This window comes from Leptodactylus fuscus, unplaced genomic scaffold (genome assembly GCF_031893055.1).
Source record: "Leptodactylus fuscus isolate aLepFus1 unplaced genomic scaffold, aLepFus1.hap2 HAP2_SCAFFOLD_535, whole genome shotgun sequence".
NCBI classification, from domain to species: Eukaryota; Metazoa; Chordata; class Amphibia; order Anura; family Leptodactylidae; genus Leptodactylus; species Leptodactylus fuscus.
The window spans coordinates 43316-65453 of record NW_027440563.1 but is presented as its reverse complement, the minus strand read 5'-3'; the positions used below and the strand labels follow the sequence as shown (position 1 = coordinate 65453).

At 43.8% G+C, this 22138-nt stretch overlaps 1 protein-coding gene across 1 annotated transcript in view; it reads right to left on the bottom strand.

Moving 5' to 3' along the window:
- Window positions 1–2353: 2353 nt before the first annotated feature.
- Window positions 2354–22138, bottom strand: part of LOC142188574 (solute carrier family 2, facilitated glucose transporter member 4-like) — a gene marked incomplete at its 3' end in the record, with an annotated part of 53112 nt that continues 33327 nt past the window's right edge. The window contains exons 4-9 of the mRNA XM_075261866.1: window positions 21687–21811; window positions 16571–16686; window positions 5688–5850; window positions 5412–5599; window positions 2460–2564; window positions 2354–2411 (exon numbers count right to left, since the gene is read on the bottom strand). Of these exons, the coding sequence (XP_075117967.1) occupies window positions 2354–2411; window positions 2460–2564; window positions 5412–5599; window positions 5688–5850; window positions 16571–16686; window positions 21687–21811 (755 nt within the window). The remainder of the gene's footprint in view (window positions 2412–2459; window positions 2565–5411; window positions 5600–5687; window positions 5851–16570; window positions 16687–21686; window positions 21812–22138) is intronic.

Genomic DNA, 22138 nt, shown 5'->3' with positions numbered 1-22138 from the left:
ATACTGTGGGGGTAGATGGAGGGGGACATTATTATGGGGGCAGAGATGGAGGGGGACATTATACTGTGGGGGCAGATGGAGGGGGACATTATAATGGGTGCAGAGATGGAGGGGGACATTATAGTGTGGGAGCAGAAGGAGGGGGACATTATACTGTGGGGGGCAGATGGAGGGGGACATTATACTGTGGGGGCAGATGGAGGGGGACATTATACTGTGGGTGCAGAGATGGAGGGGGACATTATACTGTGGGGAGCAGATGGAGGGGGACATTATACTGTGGGTGCAGAGATGGAGGGGGACATTATACTGTGGGGGCAGATGGAGGGGACATTATACTGTGGGGGCAGATGGAGGGGGACATTATACTGTGGGGGCAGAGATGGAGGGGGACATTATACTGTGGGGGCAGATGGAGGGGGACATTGTAGTGTGGGAACAGATGGAGGGGGACATTATACTGTGGGGGCAGAGATGGAGGGGGACATTATACTGTGGGGGCAGAGATGGAGGGGGACATTATACTGTGGGGGCAGATGGAGGGGACATTATAGTGTGGGGGCAGATGGAGGGGACATTATACTGTGGGGACAGATGGAGGGGACATTATACTGTGGGGGCAGATGGAAGGGGGACATTATACTGTGGGGGTAGATGGAGGGGGACATTATTATGGGGGCAGAGATGGAGGGGGACATTATACTGTGGGGGTAGATGGAGGGGGACATTATTATGGGGGCAGAGATGGAGGGGGACATTATACTGTGGGGGTAGATGGAGGGGGACATTATTATGGGGGCAGAGATGGAGGGGGACATTATACTGTGGGGGTAGATGGAGGGGGACATTATTATGGGGGCAGAGATGGAGGGGGACATTATACTGTGGGGGCAGATGGAGGGGGACATTATAATGGGGGCAGAGATGGAGGGGGACATTATACTGTGGGGGCAGATGGAGGGGGACATTATAATGGGTGCAGAGATGGAGGGGGACATTATAGTGTGGGAGCAGAAGGAGGGGGACATTATACTGTGGGGGGCAGATGGAGGGGGACATTATACTGTGGGGGGCAGATGGAGGGGGACATTATACTGTGGGTGCAGAGATGGAGGGGGACATTATACTGTGGGGAGCAGATGGAGGGGGACATTATACTGTGGGGGCAGAGATGGAGGGGGACATTATACTTTGGGGGCAGAGATGGAGGGGGACATTATACTGTGGGGGCAGAGATGGAGGGGGACATTATACTGTGGGGGCAGATGGAGGGGGACATTATACTGTGGGGGCAGATGGAGGGGGACATTATACTGTGGGGGCAGATGGAGGGGGACATTGTAGTGTGGGAACAGATGGAGGGGACATTATACTGTGGGGGCAGAGATGGAGGGGGACATTATACTGTGGGGGCAGAGATGGAGGGGGACATTATACTGTGGGGGCAGATGGAGGGGACATTATAGTGTGGGGGCAGATGGAGGGGACATTGTACTGTGGGGACAGATGGAGGGGACATTATACTGTGGGGACAGATGGAGGGGACATTATACTGTGGGGGCAGATGGAAGGGGGACATTATACTGTGGGGGTAGATGGAGGGGGACATTATACTGTGGGGGCAGATGGAGGGGGACATTATACTGTGGGGGCAGATGGAGGGGGACATTATACTGTGGGGGCAGATGGAGGGGACATTATACTGTGGGGGCAGATGGAGGGGGACATTATACTGTGGGAACAGATGGAGGGGACATTATACTGTGGGGGCAGATGGAGGGGGACATTATACTGTGGGGGCAGATGGAGGGGGACATTATACTGTGGGGGCAGATGGAGGGGGACATTGTAGTGTGGGAACAGATGGAGGGGACATTATACTGTGGGGGCAGATGGAGGGGGACATTATACTGTGGGGGCAGATGGAGGGGGACATTATAGTGTGGGAGCAGATGGAGGGGACATTATACTGTGGGGGCAGATGGAGGGGGACATTATACTGTGGGGGCAGATGGAGGGGGACATTATACTGTGGGGGCAGATGGAGGGGATATTATAGTGTGGGAACAGATGGAGGAGGGACATTATAGTGTGGGGGCAGATGGAGGGGACATTATAGTGTGGAAACAGATGGAGGGGGACATTATACTGTGGGAGCAGCTGGGGGGTATTATAATATGGGGATTGCTGCAGGGGGATATTAAACTGAGGGGAAACCTTAAGGAGGACATTATATTGAGTAGTATCACAAAGGGACATGGGCAGAGTGGCAGTGCTGGGGCCTCATTCTCCACACCACGCTGCACCTTAAGTCCCTCTTCTGTCCTGGAAGGTGTTTCTTAATTTTACTGACCCAGAAGCTCTTTCACCTGAAGAGCCCGGCAAGTCTTGTGCACAAAGTCAGGGTTACCCTGAAGAGACAGCGCCCAAAAAATGTTACAGCACAGCCCACAACTCACCGAAACAACTGTAAACGCCGTATTCACGATTCCTGCACCGATTGTGGCGTAGATCGGCTGCTCCACCCCCGCTTTAGAGAAAATGTCTGTAGAGTAATAGAAGATCTGCCGAGACAAAACATACAGAGCGATGGCAGTGTAAGATTGAGTCATCCTGAAGGGGGCGGGGCAAGCTCATAGCGCCTCCTGTCTGTATCACCCTGCAGGGGGCGGGGCAGGCTCATAACAACTCCTCTGTATCACCCTACAGGGGGCAGGGCAGGCTCATAGCTCCTCCTCTGTATCACCCTGCAGGGGGCGGGGCAGGCTCATATCTCCTCCTCTGTATTACCCTGCAGGGGGCAGGGCAGGCTCATAACTCTTCCTCTGTATCACCCTGCAGGCGGCAGGGCAGGCTCATAACTCCTCCTCTGTATCACCCTGCAGGGGGCAGGGCAGGCTCATAGCTCGTCCTTGTTATCACCCTACAGGGGGCAGGGCAGGCTCATAGCTCCTCCTCTGTATCACCCTGCAGGGGGCAGGGCAGGCTCATAACTCCTCCTCTGTATCACCCTGCAGGGGGCAGGGCAGGCTCATATCTCCTCCTCTGTATCACCCTGCAGGGGGCAGGGCAGGCTCATAACTCCTCCTCTGTATCACCCTGCAGGGGGCAGGGCAGGCTCATAACTCCTCCTCTGTATCACCCTGCAGGGGGCAGGGCAGGCTCATGTCTCCTCCTCTGTATCACCCTGCAGGGGGCAGGGCAGGCTCATAACTCCTCCTCTGTATAACCCTGCAGAGGGCGGGGCAGGCTCATAACTCCTCCTCTCTATCACACTGCAGGGGGCGGGGAAGGCTCATAACTCCTCCTAAGTATCACCCTGCAGGGGGCAGGGCAAGCTCATAACTCCTCCTCTGTATCACCCTGCAGGGGGCAGGGCAAGCTCATAACTCCTCCTCTGTATCACCCTGCAGGGGGCAGGGCAGGCTCATAGCTCCTCCTCTGTATCACACTGCAGGGGGCAGGGCAGGCTCATAGCTCCTCCTCTGTATCACCCTGCAGGGGGCGTGGCAGGCTCATAGCTCCTCCTCTGTATCACCCTGCAGGGGGCGTGGCAGGCTCATAGCTCGTCCTTGTTATCATCCTACAGGGGGCAGGACAGGCTCATAACTCCTCCTCTGTATCACCCTGCAGAGGGCGGGGCAGGCTCATAACTCCTCCTCTGTATCACCCTGCAGGGGGTGGGGCAGGCTCATAGCTCCTCCTCTGTATCACCCTGCAGGGGGCGGGGCAGGCTCATAGCTCCTCCTCTGTATCACCCTGCAGAGGGCGGGGCAGGCTCATAGCTCCTCCTCTGTATCACCCTACAGAGGGCAGGGCAGGCTCATAGCTCGTCCTCTGTATCACCCTACAGAGGGCGGGGCAGGCTCATAGCTCGTCCTTGTTATCACCCTACAGGGGGCGGGGCAGGCTCATAACTCCTCCTCTGTATCACCCTACAGGGGGCAGGGCAGGCTCATAGCTCCTCCTCTGTATCACCCTGCAGGGGGCGTGGCAGGCTCATAGCTCCTCCTCTGTATCACCCTGCAGGGGGCAGGGCAGGCTCATATCTCCTCCTCTGTATCACCCTACAGGGGGCAGGGCAGGCTCATAGCTCCTCCTCTGTATCACCCTGCAGAGGGCGGGGCAGGCTCATAACTCCTCCTCTGTATCACCCTGCAGGGGGTGGGGCAGGCTCATAGCTCCTCCTCTGTATCACCCTGCAGGGGGCGGGGCAGGCTCATAGCTCCTCCTCTGTATCACCCTGCAGGGGGCGGGGCAGGCTCATAGCTCCTCCTCTGTATCACCCTGCAGAGGGCGGGGCAGGCTCATAGCTCCTCCTCTGTATCACCCTACAGAGGGCGGGGCAGGCTCATAGCTCGTCCTTGTTATCACCCTACAGGGGGCGGGGCAGGCTCATAACTCCTCCTCTGTATCACCCTACAGGGGGCAGGGCAGGCTCATAGCTCCTCCTCTGTATCACCCTGCAGGGGGCGTGGCAGGCTCATAGCTCCTCCTCTGTATCACCCTACAGGGGGCAGGGCAGGCTCATAGCTCCTCCTCTGTATCACCCTACAGGGGGCAGGGCAGGCTCATAGCTCCTCCTCTGTATCACCCTGCAGAGGGCGGGGCAGGCTCATAGCTCGTCCTTGTTATCACCCTACAGGGGGCAGGGCAGGCTCATAACTCCTCCTCTGTATCACCCTGCAGAGGGCGGGGCAGGCTCATAGCTCGTCCTTGTTATCACCCTACAGGGGGCAGGGCAGGCTCATAGCTCCTCCTCTGTATCACCCTGCAGGGGGCGTGGCAGGCTCATAGCTCGTCCTTGTTATCACCCTACAGGGGGCGTGGCAGGCTCATAGCTCCTCCTCTGTATCACCCTGCAGAGGGCGGGGCAGGCTCATAACTCCTCCTCTGTATCACCCTGCAGAGGGCGTGTCAGGCTCATAACTCCTCCTCTGTATCACCCTGCAGGGGGCGGGGCAGGCTCATAGCTCCTCCTCTGTATCACCCTGCAGGGGGCGAGGCAGGCTCATAACTCCTACTCTGTATCACCCTGCAAGGGGCGTGGCAGGCTCATAACTCCTCCTCTGTATCACCCTGCAAGGGGCATGGCAGGCTCATAACTCCTCCTCTGTATCACCCTGCAGGGGGCGAGGCAGGCTCATAACTCCTCCTCTGTATCACCCTGCAGGGGGCGAGGCAGGCTCATAACTCCTCCTCTGTATCACCCTACAGGGGGCAGGGCAGGCTCATAACTCCTCCTCTGTATCACCCTGCAAGGGGCGTGGCAGGCTCATAACTCCTCCTCTGTATCACCCTGCAGGAGGCGGGGCAGGCTCATAACTCCTCCTCTGTATCACCCTGCAGGGGGCGAGGCAGGCTCATAACTCCTCCTCTGTATCACCCTACAGGGGGCAGGGCAGGCTCACCGCATTAATGCCAGACAGCTGTTGGGAGAGTTGCAGGATTATGGCCACGATTATAGGTTGTCTGTATGTCCGGGAACGGAAGATCTGCAGAATGGAGACTTTGGGTTGGGAGTCCATCTGTCTCTTCTCCTCTTTCATTTCTGTAACAGCTTCGGAGACATCCAGGAGGCCGGTGAGACGGCGTAAACCTGAGAGACAGGGTAGTGGGAGGCATGAGGCTGGGCCATCACCCCAGTATATAGTAGTATATTGTCAGTATACACAATGGTCACTCACTGCTTCGGGCCTGGCCCTCCTGCTCACACACAATATACAAGAAACGAGGGCTCTCCGGGCAAAATGGCAGCAAAAGTGACTGCAGAGCAGCGGGGATCAGCGTCACCCAAAAGAGGGCAGGCCACCGCGTCCGAGTGCCCAGAAACAAGTCCAAACCTAAGACCTGGAAGGCAAAAAGAAACAGAAGGGGAGGGGAGAAGAAGACGCAGAGTCAAGATGGAGGTAAGGAGCTGGCGTAGAATCTGCAGAAACAAGGAATGCTGGGGGATGAAGGGCAGTGACATGGGAGGGGAGCAGGAAAATACAGGAGGGGGTGCAAGACAGGACCAATGGGGTTGGTTGTAGTGGTGGCAGCAGGTCAAGGACAGTACGGACAGACTAAGCAGGAGATGAGGTCCTACTTTGTAACCGTGACAGTGTCATACATTATGTATTATAGATATATATATATAGTCCTAGGAGCCCTGACAGCGTCATACACTATGTATGTTAGATATATATATATAGTCCTAGGAGCCCTGACAGTGTCATACACTATGTATGTTAGATATATATAGTCCTAGGAGCCTTGACAGTGTCATACACTATGTATTATAGATATATATAGTCCTAAGAGTCCTGACAGTGTCATACACTATGTATTATAGATATATATAGTCCTAGGAGCCCTGACAATGTCATACACTATGTAATATAGATATATATATAGTCCTAGGAGTCCTGACAGTGTCATACACTATGTATTATAGATATATATAGTCCTAGGAGCCCTGACAGTGTCATACACTATGTATTATAGATATATATAGTCCTAGGTGCCCTGACAGTGTCATACACTATGTATTATAGATATATATAGTCCTAGGAGCCCTGACAGTGTCATACACTATGTATTATAGATATATATAGTCCTAGGAGCCTTGACAGTGTCATACACTATGTATTATAGATATATATAGTCCTAAGAGTCCTGACAGTGTCATACACTATGTATTATAGATATATATAGTCCTAGGAGCCCTGACAGTGTCATACACTATGTATTATAGATATATATATAGTCCTAGGAGTCCTGACAGTGTCATACACTATGTATTATAGATATATATAGTCCTAGGAGCCCTGACAGTGTCATACACTATGTATTATAGATATATATAGTCCTAGGTGCCCTGACAGTGTCATACACTATGTATTATAGATATATATAGTCCTAGGAGCCCTGACAGTGTCATACACTATGTATTATAGATATATATAGTCCTAGGAGCCTTGACAGTGTCATACACTATGTATTATAGATATATATAGTCCTAAGAGTCCTGACAGTGTCATACACTATGTATTATAGATATATATAGTCCTAGGAGCCCTGACAGTGTCATACACTATGTATTATAGATATATATAGTCCTAGGAGCCCTGACAGTGTCATACACTATGTATTATAGATATATATAGTCCTAAGAGTCCTGACAGTGTCATACACTATGTATTATAGATATATATAGTCCTAGGAGCCCTGACAGTGTCATACACTATGTATTATAGATATATATATAGTCCTAGGAGTCCTGACAGTGTCATACACTATGTATTATAGATATATATAGTCCTAGGAGCCCTGACAGTGTCATACACTATGTATTATAGATATATATAGTCCTAGGTGCCCTGACAGTGTCATACACTATGTATTATAGATATATATAGTCCTAGGAGCCCTGACAGTGTCATACACTATGTATTATAGATATATATAGTCCTAGGAGCCTTGACAGTGTCATACACTATGTATTATAGATATATATAGTCCTAAGAGTCCTGACAGTGTCATACACTATGTATTATAGATATATATATAGTCCTAGGAGTCCTGACAGTGTCATACACTATGTATTATAGATATATATAGTCCTAGGAGCCCTGACAGTGTCATACACTATGTATTATAGATATATATAGTCCTAGGTGCCCTGACAGTGTCATACACTATGTATTATAGATATATATAGTCCTAGGAGCCCTGACAGTGTCATACACTATGTATTATAGATATATATAGTCCTAGGAGTCCTGACAGTGTCATACACTATGTATTATAGGTATATATATATAGTCCTAGGAGCCCTGACAGTGTCATACACTATGTATTATAGGTATATATATATAGTCCTAGGAGTCCTGACAGTGTCATACACTATGTATTATAGATATATATAGTCCTAAGAGTCCTGACAGTGTCATACACTATGTATTATAGATATATATATAGTCCTAGGAGCCCTGACAGTGTCATACACTATGTATTATAGATATATATAGTCCTAGGAGCCCTGACAGTGTCATACACTATGTATTATAGATATATATATAGTCCTAGGAGTCCTGACAGTGTCATACACTATGTATTATAGATATATATATAGTCCTAGGAGCCCTGACAGTGTCATACACTATGTATTATAGATATATATATAGTCCTAGGAGCCCTGACAGTGTCATACACTATGTATTATAGATATATATAGTCCTAGGAGCCCTGACAGTGTCATACACTATGTATTATAGATATATATAGTCCTAGGAGCCCTGACAGTGTCATACACTATGTATTATAGATATATATAGTCCTAGGAGTCCTGACAGTGTCATACACTATGTATTATAGGTATATATATATAGTCCTAGGAGCCCTGACAGTGTCATACACTATGTATTATAGGTATATATATATAGTCCTAGGAGTCCTGACAGTGTCATACACTATGTATTATAGATATATATAGTCCTAAGAGTCCTGACAGTGTCATACACTATGTATTATAGATATATATATAGTCCTAGGAGCCCTGACAGTGTCATACACTATGTATTATAGATATATATAGTCCTAGGAGCCCTGACAGTGTCATACACTATGTATTATAGATATATATATAGTCCTAGGAGTCCTGACAGTGTCATACACTATGTATTATAGATATATATATAGTCCTAGGAGCCCTGACAGTGTCATACACTATGTATTATAGATATATATATAGTCCTAGGAGCCCTGACAGTGTCATACACTATGTATTATAGATATATATAGTCCTAGGAGCCCTGACAGTGTCATACACTATGTATTATAGATATATATAGTCCTAGGTGCCCTGACAGTGTCATACACTATGTATTATAGATATATATAGTCCTAGGAGCCCTGACAGTGTCATACACTATGTATTATAGATATATATAGTCCTAGGAGCCTTGACAGTGTCATACACTATGTATTATAGATATATATAGTCCTAAGAGTCCTGACAGTGTCATACACTATGTATTATAGATATATATATAGTCCTAGGAGTCCTGACAGTGTCATACACTATGTATTATAGATATATATAGTCCTAGGAGCCCTGACAGTGTCATACACTATGTATTATAGATATATATAGTCCTAGGTGCCCTGACAGTGTCATACACTATGTATTATAGATATATATAGTCCTAGGAGCCCTAAAAGTGTCATACACTATGTATTATAGATATATATAGTCCTAGGAGTCCTGACAGTGTCATACACTATGTATTATAGGTATATATATATAGTCCTAGGAGCCCTGACAGTGTCATACACTATGTATTATATATATAGTCCTAGGAGTCCTGACAGTGTCATACACTATGTATTATAGATATATATAGTCCTAAGAGTCCTGACAGTGTCATACACTATGTATTATAGATATATATATAGTCCTAGGAGCCCTGACAGTGTCATACACTATGTATTATAGATATATATAGTCCTAGGAGCCCTGACAGTGTCATACACTATGTATTATAGATATATATAGTCCTAGGAGTCCTGACAGTGTCATACACTATGTATTATAGATATATATATAGTCCTAGGAGCCCTGACAGTGTCATACACTATGTATTATAGATATATATATAGTCCTAGGAGCCCTGACAGTGTCATACACTATGTATTATAGATATATATAGTCCTAGGAGCCCTGACAGTGTCATACACTATGTATTATAGATATATATAGTCCTAGGAGTCCTGACAGTGTCATACACTATGTATTATAGGTATATATATATATAGTCCTAGGAGCCCTGACAGTGTCATACACTATGTATTATACATATAGTCCTAGGAGTCCTGACAGTGTCATACGCTATGTATTATAGATATATATAGTCCTAGGAGTCCTGACAGTGTCATACGCTATGCATTATAGATATATATATATAGTCCTAGGAGCCCTGACAGTGTCATACACTATGTATTATAGATATATATAGTCCTAGGAGCCCTGACAGTGTCATACACTATGTATTATAGATATATATAGTCCTAGGAGTCCTGACAGTGTCATACACTATGTATTATAGATATATATAGTCCTAGGAGCCCTGACAGTGTCATACACTATGTATTATAGATATATATAGTCCTAGGAGTCCTGACAGTGTCATACACTATGTATTATAGATATATATAGTCCTAGGAGTCTTGACAGTGTCATACACTATGTATTATAGATATATATAGTCCTAGGAGCCCTGACAGTGTCATACACTATGTATTATAGATATATATAGTCCTAGGAGCCTTGACAGTGTCATACACTATGTATTATAGATATATATAGTCCTAGGAGCCCTGACAGTGTCATACACTATGTATTATAGATATATATATATAGTCCTAGGAGCCCTGACAGTGTCATACACTATGTATTGTAGATATATATATAGTCCTAGGAGTCCTGACAGTGTCATACACTATGTATTATATATATATATATATAATCCTAGGAGCCCTGACAGTGTCATACACTATGTATTATAGATATATATATAGTCCTAGGAGTCCTGACAGTGTCATACACTATGTATTATAGATATATATAGTCCTAGGAGTCCTGACAGTGTCATACGCTATGTATTATAGATATATATAGTCCTAGGAGTCCTGACAGTGTCATACACTATGTATTATAGATATATATATATATATATATATATATATATATATATATATATATATATTCCTAGGAGTCCTGACAGTGTCATACACTATGTATTATAGATATATATAGTCCTAGGAGCCCTGACAGTGTCATACACTATGTATTATAGATATATATAGTCCTAGGAGCCTTGACAGTGTCATACACTATGTATTATAGATATATATATATAGTCCTAGGAGTCCTGACGGTGTCATACGCTATGTATTATAGATATATATAGTCCTAGGAGCCCTGACAGTGTCATACACTATGTATTATAGATATATATAGTCCTAGGAGCCCTGTCAGTGTCATACACTATGTATTATAGATATATATATAGTCCTAGGAGCCCTGACAGTGTCATACACTATGTATTATAGATATATATATAGTCCTAGGAGCCCTGACAGTGTCATACACTATGTATTATAGATATATATAGTCCTAGGAGCCCTGACAGTGTCATACACTATGTATTATAGATATATATAGTCCTAGGTGCCCTGACAGTGTCATACACTATGTATTATAGATATATATAGTCCTAGGAGCCCTGACAGTGTCATACACTATGTATTATAGATATATATATAGTCCTAGGAGTCCTGACAGTGTCATACGCTATGTATTATAGATATATATAGTCCTAGGAGCCCTGACAGTGTCATACGCTATGCATTATAGATATATATATAGTCCTAGGAGCCCTGACAGTGTCATACACTATGTATTATAGATATATATAGTCCTAGGAGCCCTGACAGTGTCATACACTATGTATTATAGATATATATAGTCCTAGGAGTCCTGACAGTGTCATACACTATGTATTATAGATATATATAGTCCTAGGAGCCCTGACAGTGTCATACACTATGTATTATAGATATATATAGTCCTAGGAGTCCTGACAGTGTCATACACTATGTATTATAGATATATATAGTCCTAGGAGTCTTGACAGTGTCATACACTATGTATTATAGATATATATAGTCCTAGGAGCCCTGACAGTGTCATACACTATGTATTATAGATATATATAGTCCTAGGAGCCCTGACAGTGCCATACACTATGTATTATAGATATATATAGTCCTAGGAGCCCTGACAGTGTCATACACTATGTATTATAGATATATATATAGTCCTAGGAGTCCTGACAGTGTCATACACTATGTATTGTAGATATATATATAGTCCTAGGAGTCCTGACAGTGTCATACACTATGTATTATAGATATATATATAGTCCTAGGAGCCCTGACAGTGTCATACACTATGTATTATAGATATATATATAGTCCTAGGAGTCCTGACAGTGTCATACACTATGTATTATAGATAAATATATAGTCCTAGGAGCCCTGACAGTGTCATACACTATGTATTATATATATATATATATATATATATATATATAATCCTAGGAGCCCTGACAGTGTCATACACTATGTATTATAGATATATATATATTCCTAGGAGTCCTGACAGTGTCATACACTATGTATTATAGATATATATAGTCCTAGGAGTCCTGACAGTGTCATACGCTATGTATTATAGATATATATAGTCCTAGGAGTCCTGACAGTGTCATACACTATGTATTATAGATATATATATATATATATATATATATATATATATATATTCCTAGGAGTCCTGACAGTGTCATACACTATGTATTATAGATATATATAGTCCTAGGAGCCCTGACAGTGTCATACACTATGTATTATAGATATATATAGTCCTAGGAGCCTTGACAGTGTCATACACTATGTATTATAGATATATATATAGTCCTAGGAGTCCTGACAGTGTCATACGCTATGTATTATAGATATATATAGTCCTAGGAGCCCTGACAGTGTCATACACTATGTATTATAGATATATATAGTCCTAGGAGTCCTGACAGTGTCATACACTATGTATTATAGATATATATAGTCCTAGGAGTCCTGACAGTGTCATACGCTATGTATTATAGATATATATAGTCCTAGGAGTCCTGACAGTGTCATACGCTATGTATTATAGATATATATAGTCCTAGGAGGCCTGACAGTGTCATACACTATGCATTATAGATATATATATAGTCCTAGGAGTCCTGACAGTGTCATACACTATGTATTATAGACATATATAGTCCTAGGAGTCCTGACAGTGTCATACACTATGTATTATAGATATTTATATATAGTCCTAGGAGTCCTGACAGTGTCATACACTATGTATTATAGATATATATATAGTCCTAGGAGTCCTGACAGTGTCATACACTATGTATTTTAGATATATATAGTCCTAGGAGCCTTGACAGTGTCATACACTATGTATTAAAGATATATATAGTCCTAGGAGTCCTGACAGTGTCATACACTATGTATTATAGATATATATATAGTCCTAGGAGTCCTGACAGTGTCATACACTATGTATTTTAGATATATATAGTCCTAGGAGCCTTGACAGTGTCATACACTATGTATTAAAGATATATATAGTCCTAGGAGTCCTGACAGTGTCATACACTATGTATTATATATATATATATATATATATATATATATATATATATATATATATATATAGTCCTAGGAGCCCTGACAGTGTCATACACTATGTATTATAGATATATATAGTCCTAGGAGCCCTGACAGTGTCATACACTATGTATTATAGATATATATAGTCCTAGGAGCCCTGACAGTGTCATACACTATGTATTATAGATATATATAGTCCTAGGAGCCCTGACCGTGTCATACACTATGTATTATAGATATATATATAGTCCTAGGAGTCCTGACAGTGTCATACACTATGTATTATAGATATTTATATATAGTCCTAGGAGTCCTGACAGTGTCATACACTATGTATTATAGATATATATATAGTCCTAGGAGTCCTGACAGTGTCATACACTATGTATTTTAGATATATATAGTCCTAGGAGCCTTGACAGTGTCATACACTATGTATTAAAGATATATATAGTCCTAGGAGTCCTGACAGTGTCATACACTATGTATTATAGATATATATATATATATATATATATATATATATATATATAGTCCTAGGAGCCCTGACAGTGTCATACACTATGTATTATAGATATATATAGTCCTAGGAGCCCTGACAGTGTCATACACTATGTATTATAGATATATATAGTCCTAGGAGCCCTGACAGTGTCATACACTATGTATTATAGATATATATAGTCCTAGGAGCCCTGACAGTGTCATACACTATGTATTATAGATATATATAGTCCTAGGAGTCCTGACAGTGTCATACACTATGTATTATAGATATATATAGTCCTAGGAGTCCTTACAGTGTCATACACTATGTATTATAGATATATATAGTCCTAGGAGCCCTGACAGTGTCATACATTATGTATTATAGATATATATAGTCCTAGGAGCCCTGACAGTGTCATACACTATGTATTATAGATATATATAGTCCTAGGAGTCCTGACAGTGTCATACACTATGTATTATAGATATACACTCACCGGCCACTTTATTAGGTACCCCATGCTAGTAACGGGTTGGACCCCCTTTTGCCTTCAGAACTGCCTCAATTCTTCGTGGCATAGATACAACAAGGTGCTGGAAGCATTCCTCAGAGATTTTGCTCCATATTGACATGATGGCATCGCACAGTTGCAGTCGCAGATTTGTCGGCTGCACATCCATGATGCGAATCTCCCGTTCAACCACATCCCAAAGATGCTCCTCTATTGGATTGAGATCTGGTGACTGTGGAGGCCATTGGAGTACAGTGAACTCATTGTCATGTTCAAGAAACCAGTCTGAGATGATTCCAGCTTTATGACATGGCATTGCATTGTCCTGCTGAAAGTAGCCATCAGATGTTGGGTACATTGTGGTCATAAAGGGATGGACATGGTCAGCAACAATACTCAGGTAGGCTTTGGCGTTGCAACGATGCTCAATTGGTACCAAGGGGCCCAAAGAGTGCCAAGAAAATATTCCCCACACCATGACACCACCACCACCAGCCTGAACCGTTACCGATACAAGGCAGGATGGATCCATGCTTTCATGTTGTTGACGCCAAATTCTGACCCTACCATCCGAATGTCGCAGCAGAAATCGAGACTCATCAGACCAGGCAACGTTTTTCCAATCTTCAATTGTCCAATTTCGATGAGCTTGTGCAAATTGTAGCCTCAGTTTCCTGTTCTTAGCTGAAAGGAGTGGCCCCCGCTGTGGTCTTCTGCTGCTGTAGCCCATCTGTAGCCTCAAAGTTGGACGTACTGTGCGGCGTTCAGAGATGCTCTTCTGGCTACCTTGGGTGTAACGGGTGGCTATTTGAGTCACTGTTGCCTTTCTATCAGCTGGAACCAGTCTGGCCATTCTCCTCTGACCTCTGGCATCAACAACGCATTTCCGCCCACAGAACTGCCGCTCACTGGATGTTTTTTCTTTTTCGGACCATTCTCTGTAAACCCTAGAGATGGTTGTGCGTGAAAATCCCAGTAGATCAGCAGTTTCTGAAATACTCAGACCAGCCCTTCTGGCACCAACAACCATGCCACGTTCAAAGGCACTCACATCACCTTTCTTCCTCATACTGATGCTCGGTTTGAACTGCAGGAGATTGTCTTGACCATGTCTACATGCCGAAATGCACTGAGTTGCCGCCATGTGATTGGCTGATTAGAAATTAAGTGTTAACGAGCAGTTGGACAGGTGTACCTAATAAAGTGGCCGGTGAGTGTATATATATAGTCCTAGGAGCCCTGACAGTGTCATACACTATGTATTATAGATATATATAGTCCTAGGAGCCCTGACAGTGTCATACACTATGTATTATAGATATATATAGTCCTAGGAGCCCTGACAGTGTCATACACTATGTATTATAGATATATATAGTCCTAGGAGTCCTGACAGTGTCATACACTATGTATTATAGATATATATATATAGTCCTAGGAGTCCTGACAGTGTCATACACTATGTATTATAGATATATAGATATATATAGTCCTAGGAGTCCTGACAGTGTCATACACTATGTATTATAGATATATATAGTCCTAGGAGCCCTGACAGTGTCATACACTATGTATTATAGATATATATAGTCCTAGGAGTCCTGACAGTGTCATACACTATGTATTATTGATATATATAGTCCTAGGAGCCCTGACAGTGTCATACACTATGTATTATTGATATATATAGTCCTAGGAGTCCTGACAGTGTCATACACTATGTATTATTGATATATATAGTCCTAGGAGTCCTGACAGTGTCATACACTATGTATTATAGATATATATAGTCCTAGGAGCCCTGACAGTGTCATACACTATGTATTATAGATATATATATAGTCCTAGGAGCCCTGACAGTGTCATACACTATGTATTATATATATATATAGTCCTAGGAGCCCTGACAGTGTCATACACTATGTATTATATATATATATAGTCCTAGGAGCCCTGACAGTGTCTTACACTATGTATTATAGATATATATAGTCCTAGGAGCCCTGACAGTGTCATACACTATATATTATAGATATATATAGTCCTAGGAGCCCTGACAGTGTCATACACTATGTATTATAGATATATATATATAGTCCTAGGAGTCCTGACAGTGTCATACACTATGTGTTTAGCTAATATAAGGAGTTTTTCCACCAAACCTGTTCAATCTAAAACAAATCTTGGAACTGAACCATAAAAATGCAAATGAAAACATGTTGAGGGTTCCTCTGTATTATATAGGGGACGTGTGAGACAACAGTAAATGATATGGAGAATAAGACAGTGATTATTACCTGAGCAAACAGAATCCCAATAACAAGTGAGAGCTGATGGAGGGTTCCCAGAGCCCCTCGGAGGTGAGTAGGAGAAATCTCACCCAAATACATCGGTACCAAACCAGAGGCTAGACCTGCAAGGAATAAGGAATGTATAAGAAACCTACAGCGGGGCACGAGCAGCACCTTTATTACATGGGGAGGAGTCTAGTTTTTAGATATGTGATATTACTAGGGGAGGAGCAGAGTCTGTAATACATGTGTGATATTACACGAGGGAAGGAGCAGAGTCTGTATTACATGTGTGATATTACACAGGGAGGAGGGGCAGAGTCTGTATTACATGTGTGATATTACACAGGGGAGGAGCAGAGTCTGTATTACATTTGTGATATTACACAGGGGGGGAGCAGAGTCTGTATTACATGTGTGATATTACACAGGGGAGGAGCAGAGTCTGTATTACATGTGTGATATTACACAGGGGGAGGAGCAGAGTCTGTATTACATGTGTGATATTACACGAGGGAAGGAGCAGAGTCTGTATTACATGTGTGATATTACACAGGGGGAGGAGCAGAGTCTGTATTACATGTGTGATATTACACAGGGGGAGGAGCAGAGTCTGTATTACATGTGTGATATTACACGGGGGGAGGAGCAGAGTCTGTATTACATGTGTGATATTACACAGGGGGAGGAGCAGAGTCTGTATTACATGTGTGATATTACACGGGGAGGAGGAGCAGATTCTGTATTACATGTGTGATATTACACAGGGGGAGGAGCAGAGTCTGTATTACATGTGTGATATTACACGAGGGAAGGAGCAGAGTCTGTATTACATGTGTGATATTACACAGGGGGAGGAGCAGAGTCTGTATTACATGTGTGATATTACACAGGGGGAGGAGCAGAGTCTGTATTACATGTGTGATATTACACGAGGGAAGGAGCAGAGTCTGTATTACATGTGTGATATTAGACGGGGGGAGGAGCAGAGTCTGTATTACATGTGTGATATTACACAGGGGGAGGAGCAGAGTCTGTATTACATGTGTGATATTACACGAGGGAAGGAGCAGAGTCTGTATTACATGTGTGATATTACACAGGGGGGAGCAGAGTCTGTATTACATGTGTGATATTACACAGGGGGAGGAGCAGAGTCTGTATTACATGTGTGATATTACACGGGGAGGAGGAGCAGATTCTGTATTACATGTGTGATATTACACAGGGGAGGAGGAGCAGAGTCTGTATTACATGTGTGATATTACACAGGGGAGGAGGAGCAGAGTCTGTATTACATGTGTGATATTACACGGGGGGAGGAGCAGAGTCTGTATTACATGTGTGATATTACACAGGGGGAGGAGCAGAGTCTGTATTACATGTGTGATATTACACGGGGAGGAGGAGCAGAGTGTGTATTACATGTGTGATATTACACAGGAGAGGAGGAGCAGAGTCTGTATTACATGTGTGATATTACACGGGGAGGAGGAGCAGAGTGTGTATTACATGTGTGATATTACACAGGGGAGGAGGAGCAGAGTCTGTATTACATGTGTGATATTACACAGGGGGAGGAGCAGAGTCTGTATTACATGTGTGATATTACACAGGGGGAGGAGCAGAGTCTGTATTACATGTGTGATATTACACAGGGGAGTAGGAGCAGAGTCTGTATTACATGTGTGATATTACACAGGGGAGTAGGAGCAGAGTCTGTATTACATGTGTGATATTACACAGGGGGAGGAGGAGCAGAGTCTGTATTACATTTGTGATATTACACAGGGGGGAGCAGAGTCTGTATTACATGTGTGATATTACACAGGGGGAGGAGCAGAGTCTGTATTACATGTGTGATATTACACAGGGGGAGGAGCAGAGTCTGTATTACATGTGTGATATTACACGAGGGAAGGAGCAGAGTCTGTATTACATGTGTGATATTACACAGGGGGAGGAGCAGAGTCTGTATTACATGTGTGATATTACACAGGGGGAGGAGCAGAGTCTGTATTACATGTGTGATATTACACGAGGGAAGGAGCAGAGTCTGTATTACATGTGTGATATTACACGGGGGGAGGAGCAGAGTCTGTATTACATGTGTGATATTACACAGGGGGAGGAGCAGAGTCTGTATTACATGTGTGATATTACACTGGAGGAGGAGCAGAGTATGTATTACATGTGTGATATTACACAGGGGGAGGAGCAGAGTCTGTATTACGTTTGTGATATTACACAGGAGGAGGAGCAGAGTCTGTATTACATGTGTGATATTACACAGGGGGAGGAGCAGAGTCTGTATTACATGTGTGATATTACACAGGGGGAGGAGCAGAGTCTGTATTACATGTGTGATATTACACAGGGGAGGAGGAGCAGAGTCTGTATTGCATGTGTGATATTACACAGGGGAGTAGAAGCAGAGTCTGTATTACATGTGTGATATTACACGAGGGAAGGAGCAGAGTCTGTATTACATGTGTGATATTACACAGGGGAGGAGGAGCAGAGTCTGTATTGCATGTGTGATATTACACAGGTGGGGAGCAGAGTCTGTATTACATGTGTGATATTACACAGGGGGAGAAGCAGAGTCTGTATTACATGTGTGATATTACACAGGGGAGTAGGAGCAGAGTCTGTATTACATGTGTGATATTACACAGGGGAGTAGGAGCAGAGTCTGTATTACATGTGTGATATTACACAGGGGAGGAGCAGAGTCTGTATTACATGTGTGATATTACACAGGTGGGGAGCAGAGTCTGTATTACATGTGTGATATTACACAGGGGGAGGAGAAGCAGAGTCTGTATTACATGTGTGATATTACACAGGGGGAGGAGCAGAGTCTGTATTACATGTGTGATATTACACAGGGGGAGAAGCAGAGTCTGTATTACATGTGTGATATTACACAGGGGAGGAGCAGAGTCTGTATTACATGTGTGATATTACACAGGGGAGTAGGAGCAGAGTCTGTATTACATGTGTGATATTACACAGGGGGAGGAGGAGCAGAGTCTGTATTACATGTGTGATATTACACAGGGGAGTAGGAGCAGAGTCTGTATTACATGTGTGATATTACACAGGTGGGGAGCAGAGTCTGTATTACATGTGTGATATTACACAGGTGGGGAGCAGAGTCTGTATTACATGTGTGATATTACACAGGGGGAGAAGCAGAGTCTGTATTACATGTGTGATATTACACAGGGGAGTAGGAGCAGAGTCTGTATTACATGTGTGATATTACACAGGGGAGTAGGAGCAGAGTCTGTATTACATGTGTGATATTACACAGGGGAGGAGCAGAGTCTGTATTACATGTGTGATATTACACAGGTGGGGAGCAGAGTCTGTATTACATGTGTGATATTACACAGGGGGAGAAGCAGAGTCTGTATTACATGTGTGATATTACACAGGGGAGGAGCAGAGTCTGTATTACATGTGTGATATTACACAGGGGAGTAGGAGCAGAGTCTGTATTACATGTGTGATATTACACAGGGGGAGGAGGAGCAGAGTCTGTATTACATGTGTGATATTACACAGGGGAGTAGGAGCAGAGTCTGTATTATATGTGTGATATTACACAGGGGGAGGAGGAGCAGAGTCTGTATTACATGTGTGATATTACACAGGGGGAGGAGAAGCAGAGTCTGTATTACATTTGTGATATTACACAGGGGAGGAGCAGAGTCTGTATTACATGTGTGATATTACACAGGAGGAGGAGCAGAGTCTGTATTACATGTGTGATATTACACAGGAGGAGGAGCAGAGTCTGTATTACATGTGTGATATTACACGAGGGAAGGAGCAGAGTCTGTATTACATGTGTGATATTACACAGGAGGAGGAGCAGAGTCTGTATTACATGTGTGATATTACACAGGGGGAGGAGCAGAGTCTGTATTACATGTGTGATATTACACAGGGGAGGAGGAGCAGAGTCTGTATTGCATGTGTGATATTACACAGGGGGAGCAGAGTCTGTATTACATGTGTGATATTACACAGGGGGAGGAGCAGAGTCTGTATTACATGTGTGATATTACACAGGGGGAGGAGCAGAGTCTGTATTACATGTGTGATATTACACAGGGGAGGAGGAGCAGAGTCTGTATTGCATGTGTGATATTACACAGGGGGAGCAGAGTCTGTATTACATGTGTGATATTACACAGGGGGAGGAGCAGAGTCTGTATTACATGTGTGATATTACACAGGGGGAGGAGCAGAGTCTGTATTACATGTGTGATATTACACAGGGGAGGAGCAGAGTCTGTATTACATGTGTGATATTACACAGGGGGAGGAGGAGCAGAGTCTGTATTACATGTGTGATATTACACAGGGGGAGCAGAGTCTGTATTACATGTGTGATATTACACAGGGGAGGAGGAGCAGAGTCTGTATTGCATGTGTGATATTACACAGGGGGAGCAGAGTCTGTATTACATGTGTGATATTACACAGGGGAGGAGCAGAGTCTGTATTACATGTGTGATATTACACAGGGGAGGAGGAGCAGAGTCTGTATTGCATGTGTGATATTACACAGGGGGGAGCAGAGTCTGTATTACATGTGTGATATTACACAGGGGAGGAGGAGCAGAGTCTGTATTGCATGTGTGATATTACACAGGGGAGGAGCAGAGTCTGTATTACATGTGTGATATTACACAGGGGAGGAGGAGCAGAGTCTGTATTGCATGTGTGATATTACACAGGGGGAGCAGAGTCTGTATTACATGTGTGATATTACACAGGAGGAGGAGCAGAGTCTGTATTACATGTGTGATATTACACAGGGGGAGCAGAGTCTGTATTACATGTGTGATATTACACAGGGGAGGAGCAGAGTCTGTATTACATGTGTGATATTACACAGGGGAGGAGGAGCAGAGTCTGTATTGCATGTGTGATATTACACAGGGGGAGCAGAGTCTGTATTACATGTGTGATATTACACAGGGGAGGAGGAGCAGAGTCTGTATTGCATGTGTGATATTACACAGGGGGAGCAGAGTCTGTATTACATGTGAAGGAGCGTCATATTCCTTAGGTCGGTAAGATGAGGGGATAAATCATTTCTTACCTGAGTAAGCTCCAATAATGAATCTTCCCGTGATCATCATCTCGTAGGACTGGCAGATCTGAGACAATCCCATTAAGGTTCCCCCAACGAATGCAAATGTGTTATTGATGATCATGGCTCGTTTCCTGCCGCAGTGACAAATATCACATATGAATAGTGTCAGAGAGACTGACTATAGCACATAGGAGAAATAATACTCATACCAAAGCCATTCACTTCACACAGCATATTATAGATCACCAAAGACCACCAGAGAGCTAGAGGGACACCTCAGAGACTACCAGAGAACTAGAGGGACATCTCAGAGACCACCAGAGAACTAGAGGGACACCCCGGAGACCATCAAAGAACTAGAGGGACACCTCAGAGACTACCAGAGAACTAGAGGGACATCTCAGAGACTACCAGAGAACTAGAGGGACATCTCAGAGACCACCAGAGAACTAGAGGGA